The sequence below is a fragment of the Caretta caretta genome, chromosome 5 (genome assembly GCF_965140235.1).
Source record: "Caretta caretta isolate rCarCar2 chromosome 5, rCarCar1.hap1, whole genome shotgun sequence".
NCBI lineage: Eukaryota > Metazoa > Chordata > Testudines > Cheloniidae > Caretta > Caretta caretta.
Window position 1 is genome coordinate 70,032,647 of NC_134210.1, and position 13,829 is coordinate 70,046,475.

Sequence of the window (13,829 nt, forward strand, 5' to 3'; positions counted from 1 at the left end):
ACTCTGATGGGCTGCAGGTTGCCCACCACTGAACTATATTGTCTGTTCCTGGAATTTAGCCGGTTAGGAGCTTATATTTAAAAGTTATTTATCTTGTTGTATGAAACTCACTGTTTGATTCATATGTTTGCATGGTCATTTAACAGTTTGGTTAGTGCAATAGCAGCCCAGCCATTGTTTTATGTTTTCCTGTTGTGCTCCTGTGTATTTCGTAGTGAGTGTGTATGTGTGTAGATTAAGTGGGCTAGGATTAGAATGCTTAATGCATATGAGTGATAGTTTAATTCATATGCTGAGCTCATCTAAATTCCAAAGATTTGAAGTTTTCGGATCTTGAACCAGAAGACAGAGCAGAAGTCAGTGGGCTGAAATAAAACATTTTTGCATGAGGAGGTGGTTTGTTTTTTTTACAGCAGTTGCACAAATACAGCAGTACACAGTTGTTATATCTCTGTTAATTAACTTGAGCGTGAAAAGTTGTTTCTTGCTTTTCATTTTTTATTTCATGCTATTGTTTAGATTTTACCATTTTATCTGTTAATTAAAAATACAAGATTAGCATAGAGATGTGGATCATCTCAGTTGGCTGGATAAGCATTATGACTGACTTTTCTCTTCCAATATTGGATTGCATTTATTGAATACATTTAACTGTAATTTTATTTTTAGCTTCCAAACCAATCTTGTTTGAATACCTGGTTCAGAGACGATGCCTACAGTATATATATTTTTTCTGTACTTTTCCTTCCTCCACCCCCTATTTTTTCCTAATTGAGAGTAATAGAAATCATGATTAGGAGAACTTAGATAAATTTAATTTCATATTAAGACTGATTTAAACTAATATCTTTTGGATTCCTTTCATCTTTTTCATTAATAGCATAGTATGACCATTTGTCATTGGGACACTCTGAACTTGAAAATCACATTTTCATCTGAAATTTTGTGCCAACAATAGTTACAATACCTAAGATTACAACACCAAATTTTTTCTTTTTTCAATTTGTCTATTTTGTTCATGTGGCACCACTTTGTGCAGAATCAGTTTCGGTGTTTTTCCTGATACGTAGGTTGGCTTCACCATTGCTGGAAGACCTTTACAAATAGCAACAGAGGAGAAGAAACTATTTTTTAAAAAAAATTCAGGAAGTGCTATGTGTAGAGTAGTTTATCAGAAGCTGGCATTTTAAAAATCAGTCCATTTTAAAAAGATTGATGCCCGTTTCTTTTCAAAATCATTAACTATAAACCATGAACTATACATCTGCAATATATATAGGCTTGACAGAATTAGATTTATATTTGTTTACAATTTCAACAGATGTCAATATTTATTTATAAGTTTTTTCCCCCTATGTTTGTTTAAATTTTCACAGTTGTGGGAAATTATCGGACGGGTCAGGCAATGTGGTGGAGTCAGACAATTATTTAATGAGATTCAGTGAGGTGCTTGAGATTCAAAAACTTAAAGCTTTATAAAGTTACAACTGTATTGTCAACTTCACATGTCAAAATATGCAAAGTAAATATATTGAAAACAATCTTACATTCTCAAGCAACATTTTTCTTACTTTGCCTATCTGTAAATTTGGATTATCATCAGTGCAAATATTTTTTTCATTGGTTTATATATGTAAAGTGAAATCGACATTTGCCAATAAGAAACTAATCTTTTTGGGCCCCACACTACAAGAAGGATGTGGAAAAATTGGAAAGTGTCCAGCGGAGGAAAACAAAAATGATATGGGGACTGGAACACATGATTTATGAGGAGAGGTTGCGGGAACTGGGATTATTTAGTCTGCGGAAGAGAAGAATGAGGGGGGATTTGATAGCTGCTTTCAACTACCTGGAAGGGGGTTCAAAAGAGGATGGAGCTCGGCTGTTTTCAGTGGTAGCAGATGACAGAACAAGGAGTAATGGTCTCAAGTTGCAGTGGGGTAGGCTTAGGTTGGATATTAGGAAAAACTTTTTCACTGGAATGGGTTACCTAGGGAGGTGGTGGAATCTCCTTGCTCAGAGGTTTTTAAGGCCCAGCTTGACAAAGCCCTGGCTGGGATGATTTAGTTGGGGATTGGTCCTGCTTTGAGCAGGGGGTTGGACTAGATGACCTCCTGAGGTCCCTTCCAACCCTAATATTCTATGATTCTAAATATGTAGCTTACACTTAGTGCCAAATTCAAGCCACCTCTTTTCCATATACATACAGTATATGAGAAAAGGTATGGCCAAGAACAAATGAAGTAATGTTCCTTATTCCAGTCTCCCCGAAAACAATCAAGTAAATATTCTGGAAGTCTTTCATAAACAGACCTAGAGCACATGCCTTCAAGGGTTAGGTCAAAATGCTTCCTGTTCTAGCTATTCATAGAATCATAGAATATCAGGGCTGGAAGGGACCTCAGGGGGTCATCTAGTCCAACCTCCTGCTCAAAAGCAGGACCAATCCCCAATTAAATCATCCCAGCCAGGGCTTTGTCAAGCCTGACCTTAAAAACTTCTAAGGAAGGAGATTCCACCACCTCCCTAGACAACGCATTCCAGTGTTTCACCACCCTCCTAGTGAAAAAGTTTTTCCTAATATCCAACCTAAACCTCCCCCACTGCAACTTGAGACCATTACTCCTTGTCCTGTCCTCTTCTACCACTGAGAATAGTCTAGAACCATCCTCTCTGGAACCACCTCTCAGGTAGTTGAAAGCAGCTATCAAATCCCCCCTCATTCTTCTCTTCTGCAGACTAAACAATCCCAGTTCCCTCAGCCTCTCCTCATAAGTCATGTATTCCAGACCCCAATCATTTTTGTTGCCCTTCGCTGGACTCTTTCCAATTTATCCACATCCTTCTTGAAGTGCGGGGCCCAAAACTGGACACAGTACTCCAGATGAGGCCTCACCAATGTCGAATAGAGGGGGACGATCACGTCCCTCGATCTGCTCGGTATGCCCCTACTTATACATCCCAAAATGCCATTGGCCTTCTTGGCAACAAGGGCACACTGCTGACTCATATCCAGCTTCTCGTCCACTGTCACCCCTAGGTCCTTTTCCGCAGAGCTGCTGCCTAGCCATTCGGTCCCTAGTCTGTAGCTGTGCATTGGGTTCTTCCGTCCTAAGTGCAGGACCCTGCACTTATCCTGATTGAACCTCATCAGATTTCTTTTGGCCCAATCCTCCAATTTGTCTAGGTCCCTCTGTATCCTATCCCTGCCCTCCAGCGTATCTACCACTCCTCCCAGTTTAGTATCATCCGCAAATTTGCTGAGAGTGCAGTCCACACCATCCTCCAGATCATTTATGAAGATATTGAACAAAACCGGCCCCAGGACCGACCCCTGGGGCACTCCACTTGACACCGGCTGCCAACTAGACATGGAGCCATTGATCACTACCCATTGAGCCCGACAATCTAGCCAACTTCCTACCCACCTTATAGTGCATTCATCCAGCCCATACTTCTTTAACTTGCTGACAAGAATATTGTGGGAGACTGTATCAAAAGCTTTGCTAAAGTCAATTCTGAGTGTTAATCAGAATCACTATTCTGAGTGTTAATCAGATTACTCCTGCTTCAGAATGGGGGGCTCTCCTTAACTTCGTCCAAGTCCAAATACAGTACATTTTAATTCTATTTTTGCAGCTTGTACAATCACCAAAGTTTGACAGTGACTGAGTTAGGCCCATAGGGTGAAATCCTGTTCCAACAGAAGTCAGTAGCAAAACTCCTGTTGATTTCAAAGTGGACAGAATTTTGCCTAGAGCAGGGGTGAGCAAACTTTTTTGCCCGAGGGCCACATCTGGGTATGGAAATTGTATGGCGGGCCATGAATGCTCAGAAAATTGGGGGTTGAGGCAAGGGCTCTGGCTGGGGGTGCAGGCTCTGGAGGGGGCCAGAAATGGGGAGTTCAGGGTGTGGGAGGTGGCTCCGGACTCGGGAAGGGGGAGTTCAGAGTGGGGGGGTGAGGGCTCCGGCTGGGGGTGTGGGGCTGGCGATGACGGGTTGGGGTGCAGGAGGGTGCTCTGGGCTGGGACTGAGGGGTTCAGAGGGCGGGAGGGGGATCAGGGCTGGAACAGAGGGGTGGAGCACAGGAGAGAGTCAGGGGTGCAGGTTCCGGGCGGCGCTTACCTCAAGGAGCTCCCCAAAGCAGCAGCATGTCACTCCTCCAGCTCCCACACGGAGGCACAACCAGGCCGCTCTGCGCACTGCCTTGTCCACAGGCGCCACCCCGTAGCTCCCATTGGCCACAGTTCCTGGCCAATTGGAGCTGCGGGGGCAGCAGTTGGGGCAGGAGCAGTGTGCAGAGCCCCCTGGCTGTCCCTACATGTGGGAGCCAGAGTGGGGATATGCCGCTGCTTCCAGGAGTTGCGTGGAATGGGGCAAGCCCCTGACCCTACTCCCTGGCGGGAGCTCAAGGGCCAGATTAAAACGTCTGGAGAACCGGATGCGGCCACCGAGCCATAGTTTGCCCACCCCTGCCCTAGAGTCTTTAAGATTACATAACTGAAATAAATATGCACCACATACATTTTGTTTTGCATAAATTACATAGAAAAATGCAGATTATCCCTTTACTGTGTAATGTACATGACATAGGCAGCTATCAAGAAAGTGTACATCAGTAGCCTTGTCTAACAAATAGACAAGCTGAACAAGAATAAGGGAAAGGTAGTTGAAATGACAAGCTGGCTCACGACCAAAATACGTTTGCAAAACAATCAGAGGCACTAGTTACAGTAGCCCCTGAAAGGTGCAACTTGCTGAACAAATATCCGAATGACACTAGTGGATTTTGAATATTGACATACCTAAAATGTTTTACAACTTTTTTTTACTTGTGGTATCTATGGAAAGAAAATTGTTCTCTTCTTAGAATACATTTGACATGTAGTATGCTCTACATACAGTGCACTTTACCATATTGGGTCAGAGAAGGTCATACACGACTTTATAATTTAATATTTTAATATAGTTTGTGTGTGGTGTACATTTTTTTAAAGTTTGTAAAGGTTCATTCATTAATATTTCTGTCAACTGGATAGACCCACTAAATTTTGTTTTGCAATCAAGAATTCTTCATGAAGTGTTACTCTATCATAATTCTACTAAGAGTAACCTTGGAACAATTTTATTACCTTATGTCTGAAAGCTTTGGATTGTTTAATGAGTCAAATGTTCTGACTGAAAAACACTCTGAAGTGACTTATAATTAAGGTGTCATATCTATGTAGACTATTTGGTTGAAAATATCTGGGTGTTTACCTTTAAACCAGTCTTCATTTGGATAAAATTAAATGATGAGGTTTGATCAGCCATGGTCACTAAGCTATTTGCTGTTCTTCATTACAGCACAGTAGATGTTTGCCCCAATGTTCTGTTAATTTTAAAATAACATATTCCCATTTTCATATGTTAAAAGAAATCTAATAAAGGAAATATAACCAGACAATTTTTTCTTCCTCTTTATTAGAGTATCTGTAAATTCTGTTCAGTTGATTTTGCTTGTTTCTTACATACATTCTTCATGTTTAGTTTTTGTTTTATATGCTGCTCTCTGTTTTTTAGCATTCTTGACTATAAGGATTACAAAAATTCTGAAGAAAATCTCAGGAGGCTTTATTTCCATTTTAAAATAAAAGAAAGCCTTATGCCTTCTGTCATTTGGAATGAATAACAATCTTAGGGTCTCAATTGTATTTTTACTGTTTCAACTAGAGATGTATTAAGTTTTATATGTCTTTAGAAAAGTGTGTTTGTGCTTTATTGTACAATCATTGCCATTGCTAACCATCTTCTTACAATTGGTTTAAAATTGTTTAGGTAAAATTAAATGAGTTTGCATAATACCATTTTTGTGGCCTCCTGCTTCATGAATAGAGAACACTTTTAATTATTTACTACTGACGCAAATAGTTTTGTAGTGTTGGTGATTAATAATGCTGTTTGATCATGCATGAGCAAACAAGATTTTTTCCTTTAGAGAGTTGGTGTCAGCAACAGAACTGAAACGGTGCAAAAAAGGAATCAATTGTCATACATTTGAATTTTGTTTTCCTGTTAGATGAAGTCTCTGCTCTAAAATAAAGGAGTATGTTTCAAAATATCATCAGCTCTGTTACAGAAATAGTAAAATCTTATCACTAAAAGCTTGATGAGAGAACTGCTATTTTGTATTGGACTGTTCTTCAATTGGTTAGTATTTCTTTGTTAAAAAAAAAATCCTTCAAGCATTGTCATGTTCTTAAGATTGCCTCTTTAAGTACAGTGATGACCTGATCTTGTAAGAGTGTAGTGGAGAAGATGGCTGAAGGAACCCGTTTTCCCTCACCTGTGTGCATTGGGCAGGCAGGATCTTTCTGCGTACCCTCCCAAAGTGAAAAGAGGTAGAGCAGTTATTAGTCCCGCCAATCACACTCAGCAGTCCAGGAAGAGTTGGTGCTGAGAGGGAATATATGTGGCTCCTTTGTAAATGGTGTAGCAGTTGCTGTTATTGTTATGCTACCGCAATGCACCTGGAGGTATTCAGCCTGCTTGTGTTTTCCAAAGGCAGAATGCCTCCAGACACAGCTTGCTGATGCAGTGCCTTTCCGAATATGTCCCTAATGTGGCAGTGGCTAGAAAAGCCACATTCTGGTACTCAGAGTGTATTTCAAGAAGAACTAGACTATGTAGGTGTGGCACCACCTCACAGTGCTCCAAGGTATTATTTAATTGTTAGTTTTCAGTCTGTCACTTGTGTTTTGCAGGGTGGTATTACCAAGCAAAAGAATGACTAACAGTGGTGCCGTTTTCAGAGTGCTGTCATGTTCTCAGGGTCACAGACAGGTGAATGCTATCTTGTTTCATTCCATTTGTCATGTAACTGTGGTTATTTGTTACATTGACATTGGAGTATGGCAAACCGTGCTTCAAGCTTTATAAAAATTGCTGTACGTATCTAGAAAAGATGAATATTTAACGTGGTTAAAAATAACTTTGGTGGTAAACTTTTGGTTTTTAGAGAATTGCTCAATAAGCCAAACATTTCATTTAGTGTCTCCCCCCATCCCCTTTCTCCTTGCTATGTCTTTCATCTATGTAAGTAATATGTGATGGAGTTATTCTTCTGTTTATATAGTTCCAGTGTATTTAGTTCCTCCTCATTTAAGATACTGGGTTGGGTAGTTCTTGATCATTTAATGAATATTTAATCCCTTGGTGTAAAAGTTTCCCCCTCCCTTAATTCTTTCTTGAATATACGGACTTCATTTCTTATATAAATTTCATGAACAGACAAAACTGCTATTATCATATCTGCCATTTGAGGCATTTATAAACCCTTTGGCAGCACAAAACCATAAAGCAGATCTGTGGCTGAATAAAACATGTTTGGTACATAAATATCTTACGAACATTTTTCCTGCTTCATACATTATGTAGTGACATGAATCTTTGAAATGCATCATGATCTCTGAAATACATGCACTGCTTATAAAATTAAAGGAAAGTGCTATTTTTACTAAATGTTTCGAGATTCTAGTACTAAGCTACATTGTTATCATTAAGTTTTGGGTGAATTTAGTTTAAGTGAACAGAGATTCATAATCACAGACTGAAGCCACTGCTTATGCATTGTGTGAGTTTTCCCATATAATTCAATTTGTGAATTTCTGTCTTGACCATTGCAATTTTTTAACAATAAATTACATTATGTAGCACTTTTTATCTTGAAGGAACCCATAGCACTTTACAAACGATGAAATTTATATAAAATACAGGAAATCACTTCACTTTTACTGAAACGTAGGTCTTTCTGTAATGGAACATGTAGTTATTGTGCATCAACAACAAAATGCAACAATTTTAGATTGGGCTATAAAGAACAACTCCTCCATTTGAAATGGGGGAACTTTAGCCTTTCCTAAGCATAGTAAGTAGTCACTTCTTGTTATATAGTCAAACATCCAATGAGGGCAAAATCTGTTTAACCAAACTCAGTTTTATTTTCAACTCTAAACGATATGGTCTTCAGAAATTAAAGCAAAGTTTGCAAAGTAATCCATGCTTACCTGATGAGTTTTTATTTCATTTTCTTTCTCTCCCATCTATTTATCCTTTGCTTACCAATGTAGCATCTGAGCACCTTCCATAATTATATAAATCTAAAACGGTAGTCTAAACAAAGGTTCTCAAACATAGTGTTTGTTATTCAGTAGTTCACCTTTCACTGTTGCTATTGAGCCATTACCCCAGCAAGACGATGCTGTGGTGCTTGAGGTACCATATTTCAGAAGATATGTAAAACTGATGTCTGTGCCATTTGTGATTATTCAATGACACGTAGCACTTCCTGTACGAGAGTGTTAACCCAAGTCCTTAAAACATTTCTGGAATTTTCTGCTTAATTGAATTTTTTAAGTTCAATAGCAGTTGAATGTGGTATTCTTCACTTTGTGTCCTAAATGCTTGGTATGGGATTGGGAGGAAATTTTCCCTGGAGAGCAGATATCCCATAATTTCCTTCTGCAGGGTTTCTTCCTCTAAAGCATCTGGAAATAACCAGTGTCTGAGATGGTATATTGGATCAGATGAACCACTGATCTGATCCATTTCAGAGGAACAGCCGTGTTAGTCTGTATTCGCAAAAAGAAAAGGAGTACTTGTGGCACCTTAGAGACTAACCAATTTATTTGAGCATGAGCTTTCGTGAGCCACAGCTCACTTCATTCATCTGATCCAGTATGGCACTTCCCAAGTTCCTGTTCCTTTGGATGAAAGATGCTTTATAAATGTGAGAGCATTTTCATTTTCTGCTATTCTTTTTATTATATCTGTTTGGTAAAAGTTTTTCTATTTCTTTACAGTATTTGAAAAAATTCCTGTGTATTCTTATAAAACAACTCTGCTTATCAGAAAAATTTAGTTTGTCACCAGTTAAGCTGGTGTGATGCTTCCCAGGGGTACCCAGGGTTGTGAGGCACCTCGCTACCACTTGCCCTTAGCATGAGGAAACTTTGTCTGTACCTGCTGTAGGTCAGTTCCCCAACACAAGCACTGCCTTTCCAGGCCTCTGCAAGCTTCGCTCTCTCTTTACAGGTTAACTCCAACCGCAAACTTCTCCAAGTATTTCCTTGGAGTGCCCAGCCCCTGATCCACTGGACCCTCACAGAATTCCTAGATCCTGTATTTCCAAAGGAAGAGTACAACACAGTTTATCAGTTACACCGTAGAGTATAAAGCTCTGGATCCTGATGACCAAAGTTCAAGGGCAGTATTCAGTTCCGTAAGACAGAATTTCTGGGGGTTTTGTTTAAAAAAACAACTAAGAAATTATATGTTTGTGTACATTGAAAGAACTAAAAAGGTAAGAAATGCCAGAATTAAATTTTTCTGTGTCTGCCTCTGCTGCACAGGTCCTATATGATGCTGGGCAAGATGCTTAAAACACAGTTTTCACAGTTGGCCACTAGTGGTGTGTTTTTTATTTTCTGGATGCCCAACGTTAGATGTCCGGGGCAAGATTTGCAGAAATGCTGACCACGCTCATCTGCAACTGACATCAGCTGGAGCTGTGCTTTGACTATATAAAGAGCTATAAGAATGGAATGTACTCTGAAAAATCAGGCCCTACATTTTTCAAGCTGGGCACCCAAAATTAGTGGACACATTTGGCAATTTTGGCCTTACTATCTCTGTGCCTTAGTTCACCACTTGTAAAATGGGACAGTAATACCACCTAAACTCTCAGATATTGTGAAGGTAAATTCTTTAATGTTTGTGAAGCACTCAGTTATGTACTGAGACCCCATGAGGAAATTAATACTTCTTTATTCAGTGTGGGGGTTGAATGGTGTGTGTTAAATAGGGACAGGAGGCACATACTGAGAATAGAGGATAAAAAGAAATATTGAAAAACTACCCATTCTGTGAATGAGGCAGGAGTCCTGTGGAAAACTGGTATCTGATCATGTAGTTAAAGATTGAATCATAATCGATATGCCCAAAGGGGCTGAATTAAGGTTGTGTGAATGGAATGTTAATTCTAGCATTTTCTAACTTTTGAGAGATTGACTCTGCAACAATAATGTTCCTTTATCATATTTTTGAATGTCTTTACAAATATAATGCTAAAAGTGTGCTAGACACTTTATGAACAAGTAGGAAGACAAGATCGCTTCACCATTTAATTTACAACATTGGAGAAAATTTCAATTCGCTTTTACTTCTGGAAGTAGTCTACGGACTAAGGTTGGGACTCATGGTAGATGCGATTTTATAAGCTTAATGCATGCTGGAATGTTACAAATGAAAAAAGGGAGAATAAATCTTGATTTTTATAGTCCATGAAGTCAGGGAGTTAACAAAATCCCTTTTTAACTTTTCCCCCTCAACCACATACACACACCCCTCAAAAAAAGGGGTGGGGTTTTTTTTGTTTGTTTTTGTTTTGTTTTTTGCTGAGGAAGCAAAATTAAAGCATGGAAGATATTGGAATTACTTGAAATTGAAGTTGCAGAAACTATTTGGTGCCTGCATCTCAAGCAAGGGGGAAAATCGTAGGGAAGGGTTGCAGACAAAACTGACTCAAACAGGTTATTAAGGGAAAGCAGGAAGCCTACAAAGCATGAAAAAAAGGATGGATCAGGAATGCAAGCTACTTCTTCGAGGTCAGAAAGTGTAGGGAAAAAATGAGAATTGCCAAAAGCCAAGCTGACCTGGACCTTTCAGAGGAAGTTAAAATCAATAGTAAAAGGTTCTTTACCTATATAAATAAAAATAAAGCAAAGAAAGAAGTGGGACCACTATGCATGGAGGATGATGTGGAGATTGCATGTAATCTCAGTATGGCCCAACACCTAAATGAATACTTCGCCTCAGTTTTTAATAAGTATAATGAGGAAGTTTGGGGCAGCAGCAGAATGGCTAATGGTAACGAGAATATTGAAGTAGAAATAATCACATCTGAGGTGGAAGCCAAACTCAAGCAGTTTAAGAAGGCCAAATCACGGGGGCAGGCTAATATCCATCCAAAAGTAAGGAAGAAACTGGCATATAAAATTGCAAGCCCAATAGCAAGGATTTTTAATAAATCCATAAACTCATGGACCTATGGCTGGAGAATTGCAAATACAGTACTTATATTTAAGAAAGGGAAAAGGAAAGTGATCTGGGAAACTACAGGCCCATTAATTTGACATCAGTTGTATGCAAGGACTTAGAACAAATTTTTGAAAGAAGGAATAATTAAAGACATAGGAGTGTTTGACCACTTAAACATATGACTTGGCATTGGTTAGGAAGATGATTTTGCTAGAACAGTATGGGGATGCATTTCCCAGGAAATTTCTGTGTGCCCATCTCAAGAAACGTATTCTGATGCAGAAGATAACTTTTTGATCTGCAGAAAAACAAGAAAAGCTTAGTAGATATAAAATATGTGAACAGTAGAACTGACTAAATATTTATTTCAGTTCACTTACTAAATTATGTTGAAGTTTTGCCTTGTATGAAGAGAACAGTTTTGCTTTATGTAAAGACAACAAATGGGCATTACACATTCTACACGCATGCTGATGTCCTTGTTTGTCGGCTGCCACTATATTTCAAGATAATTGTTATTGATACAGTATGACTACTTACACATAGGAAAAAAAACTGCATTGCATTTTGCCTTTTGGATGATACTTTCTGTGAGTGAAGACACGCACAGAGTTTGGGTAAAGACAAATGACACACCTGAGCATATTATTATTTTCCATTTCTCTTCCTTATTAAAATATATTCCTCTGTTAAAGAAGCAGACTAAATTAAAATGAATAATAAGAAATACATCGATATATGATCATGTTTTTGAAAAGATCATAGTGCAGAAGGTAGATGGAATCCCTAGGTTTGTGATAAAAGATTTACTTGCTTTGCAACATGATAAATGTCAGGGCTCATAGAAGAGAGTCTAATGTGAGACAGTTTGTCCAGGCTTTCTGATTTTAAACTGATCTTTTACATAAACTTTATCTTCAATTTAAGACACGTAACTTGGCACTGTCTTGATTTCTTCCCAAAGAAAGTACATTAATCCCATACAATCTAACTGAAGCAACTCCAAATCTTTTCCTTTCAGGATAAAATTGTAATAAAGGTGGAAAGCACATTGTGACCAACACCATCTCCTGCTTGGTTCTTCTTTCTCATTATGTTCACTCAATGCAGCCTAATGGCAATACAACACAACTCTAGGAACAAAGCATGTCTCCAGGTCCCTTGACTGAAACTGAGTAGAGTGGTCTGGCCCCTTTAGTGCAGGTGCAGGCAAACTACTGCCCGTGGGCCAGGTCCGGCCCATCAGGGCTTTCAATACAGCCCGTGGGATTGCCAGCCCCATGGCACAGCAGGGCTAAGGCAGGCTCCTGGCCCTGCGCCGCTCCTGGAAGCGGCCAGCAACACGTCCCTGCGGCCCCTGGGGGAGAGGGGGCAGAGGGCTCTGTGTGCTGCTCTTACCGGCAGAACTGCCCTCCACAGCTCCCACTGGCTGGGAATGAGGAACTGCAGCCAATGGGAGCTTCAGGGGTGGTATCTGCAGATGCGGGCAGCACGTGATGGAGCCGCCTGTACCACCCCACCCCCAGGAGCCACTGCCGGACATACTGGCCACTTCTGGGAGCAGCGCAGGGCCAGGACAGGCAGGGAGCCTGCCTCAGCCCTGCTGCACACTGCTGCCACCCCGAGCCCCTCCTGCACCCCATACCCCAAACCCCTGCCCTGAGTCCCCTCTTGCACTCCGCACCTCCTCCTGCACCCCTGCCCCAGCCCTACATTTATGGCCCTTCATACAATTTCCCCAGCCAGATGTGGCCCTTGGGCCAAAAAGTTTGCCCACCCCTGTTTTAGTGTGTCATCTTGAGAATTTAGTTTTCCGTTCTCCTTGTGTACATCTGTGTGAAATTCCCCGTACAACAATAATCTTAACAAAGACTTATTTAAAACAGAGGAGTTGAATAAAAAAAAAAAGAAATTGTTTGCCTAACATATTTAAATTTAATCCTCTCATAAGGTAAAGAAGATAAGGCATTTTCAGTAAAAAAAAGAAAAGTAAAAAGCTTACATCTCTTGAAATCAGTCCTCCCTCACTGATCTTTCTGGTTAATTTGTTGTTATTGCTTGCTGTATAGATAGCATCTCCCTCTCTCCTATCACTAGGACCCATTTTTCAAGTTTCTCGTCTAGATCAGCTTGTATGTCCAGACATACCCATTCTGGCCATCTATGCATCTTTCAGTTATAAGTGTCCATTAATATATCAGGGTGAGATTTCATTAACATTTACATAAAGGAGTCTTCATTTAGGAGTATCATTGGATAGGAAGACCACTTGACCATTGACTCCTAATTACCTCTCAGGGTTTTCCCCCAGACTTCCTGTCATCAGCAGTATGTCAAAAGTCCTGATATTTTTTTTTTTAAACTAAGTATGGTGATTCAGCGTTCTTTTCTATAGGAGCTAATTCTGCCCCTCTGGCTGAATGCAGCTGTTCTCCAACTGTGTTGAACAGACAGAGCTTGGATGTGACCATTTTTTTAAATTTCTTTTATCAATTTGTCACTATAAAAAGAAATTCTTGACAGATGTTGGATCTAATCTCTCTTTTCAAATAAATAGATCATGAAAACACGTTTGTGTAACTGTGTGCCCTATTTTTACAGGGGCTGTTTAGTAATATGTGCAGTACTCTACCAGTTACAATAATCAGAAAACGATAAATTTATTACCTGCTTACTAACCCACCTTTCTTAACTTGAGCCCAATTGCTAATATATTAATCATTCAAGTTGATTATATTTCTGCTTATTAGTAC

At 39.7% G+C, this 13,829-nt stretch overlaps 1 protein-coding gene across 4 annotated transcripts in view; it reads left to right on the top strand.

Annotated features, from left to right (window-relative positions):
• FER (FER tyrosine kinase) overlaps positions 1-13,829 on the top strand; it is a 436,379-nt gene that overhangs the window by 339,495 nt on the left and 83,055 nt on the right. The window contains exon 18 of one of the 4 annotated variants that reach the window (XM_075128602.1): positions 9,073-9,148. The exons of the other annotated variants lie outside the window; for them this stretch is intronic. Within the exon in view, the coding sequence (XP_074984703.1) occupies positions 9,073-9,127 (55 nt within the window). The 3' untranslated portion in view covers positions 9,128-9,148. Of the gene's footprint in view, positions 1-9,072; positions 9,149-13,829 lie in introns of those variants that run through there. 4 annotated transcript variants of the gene reach the window in all.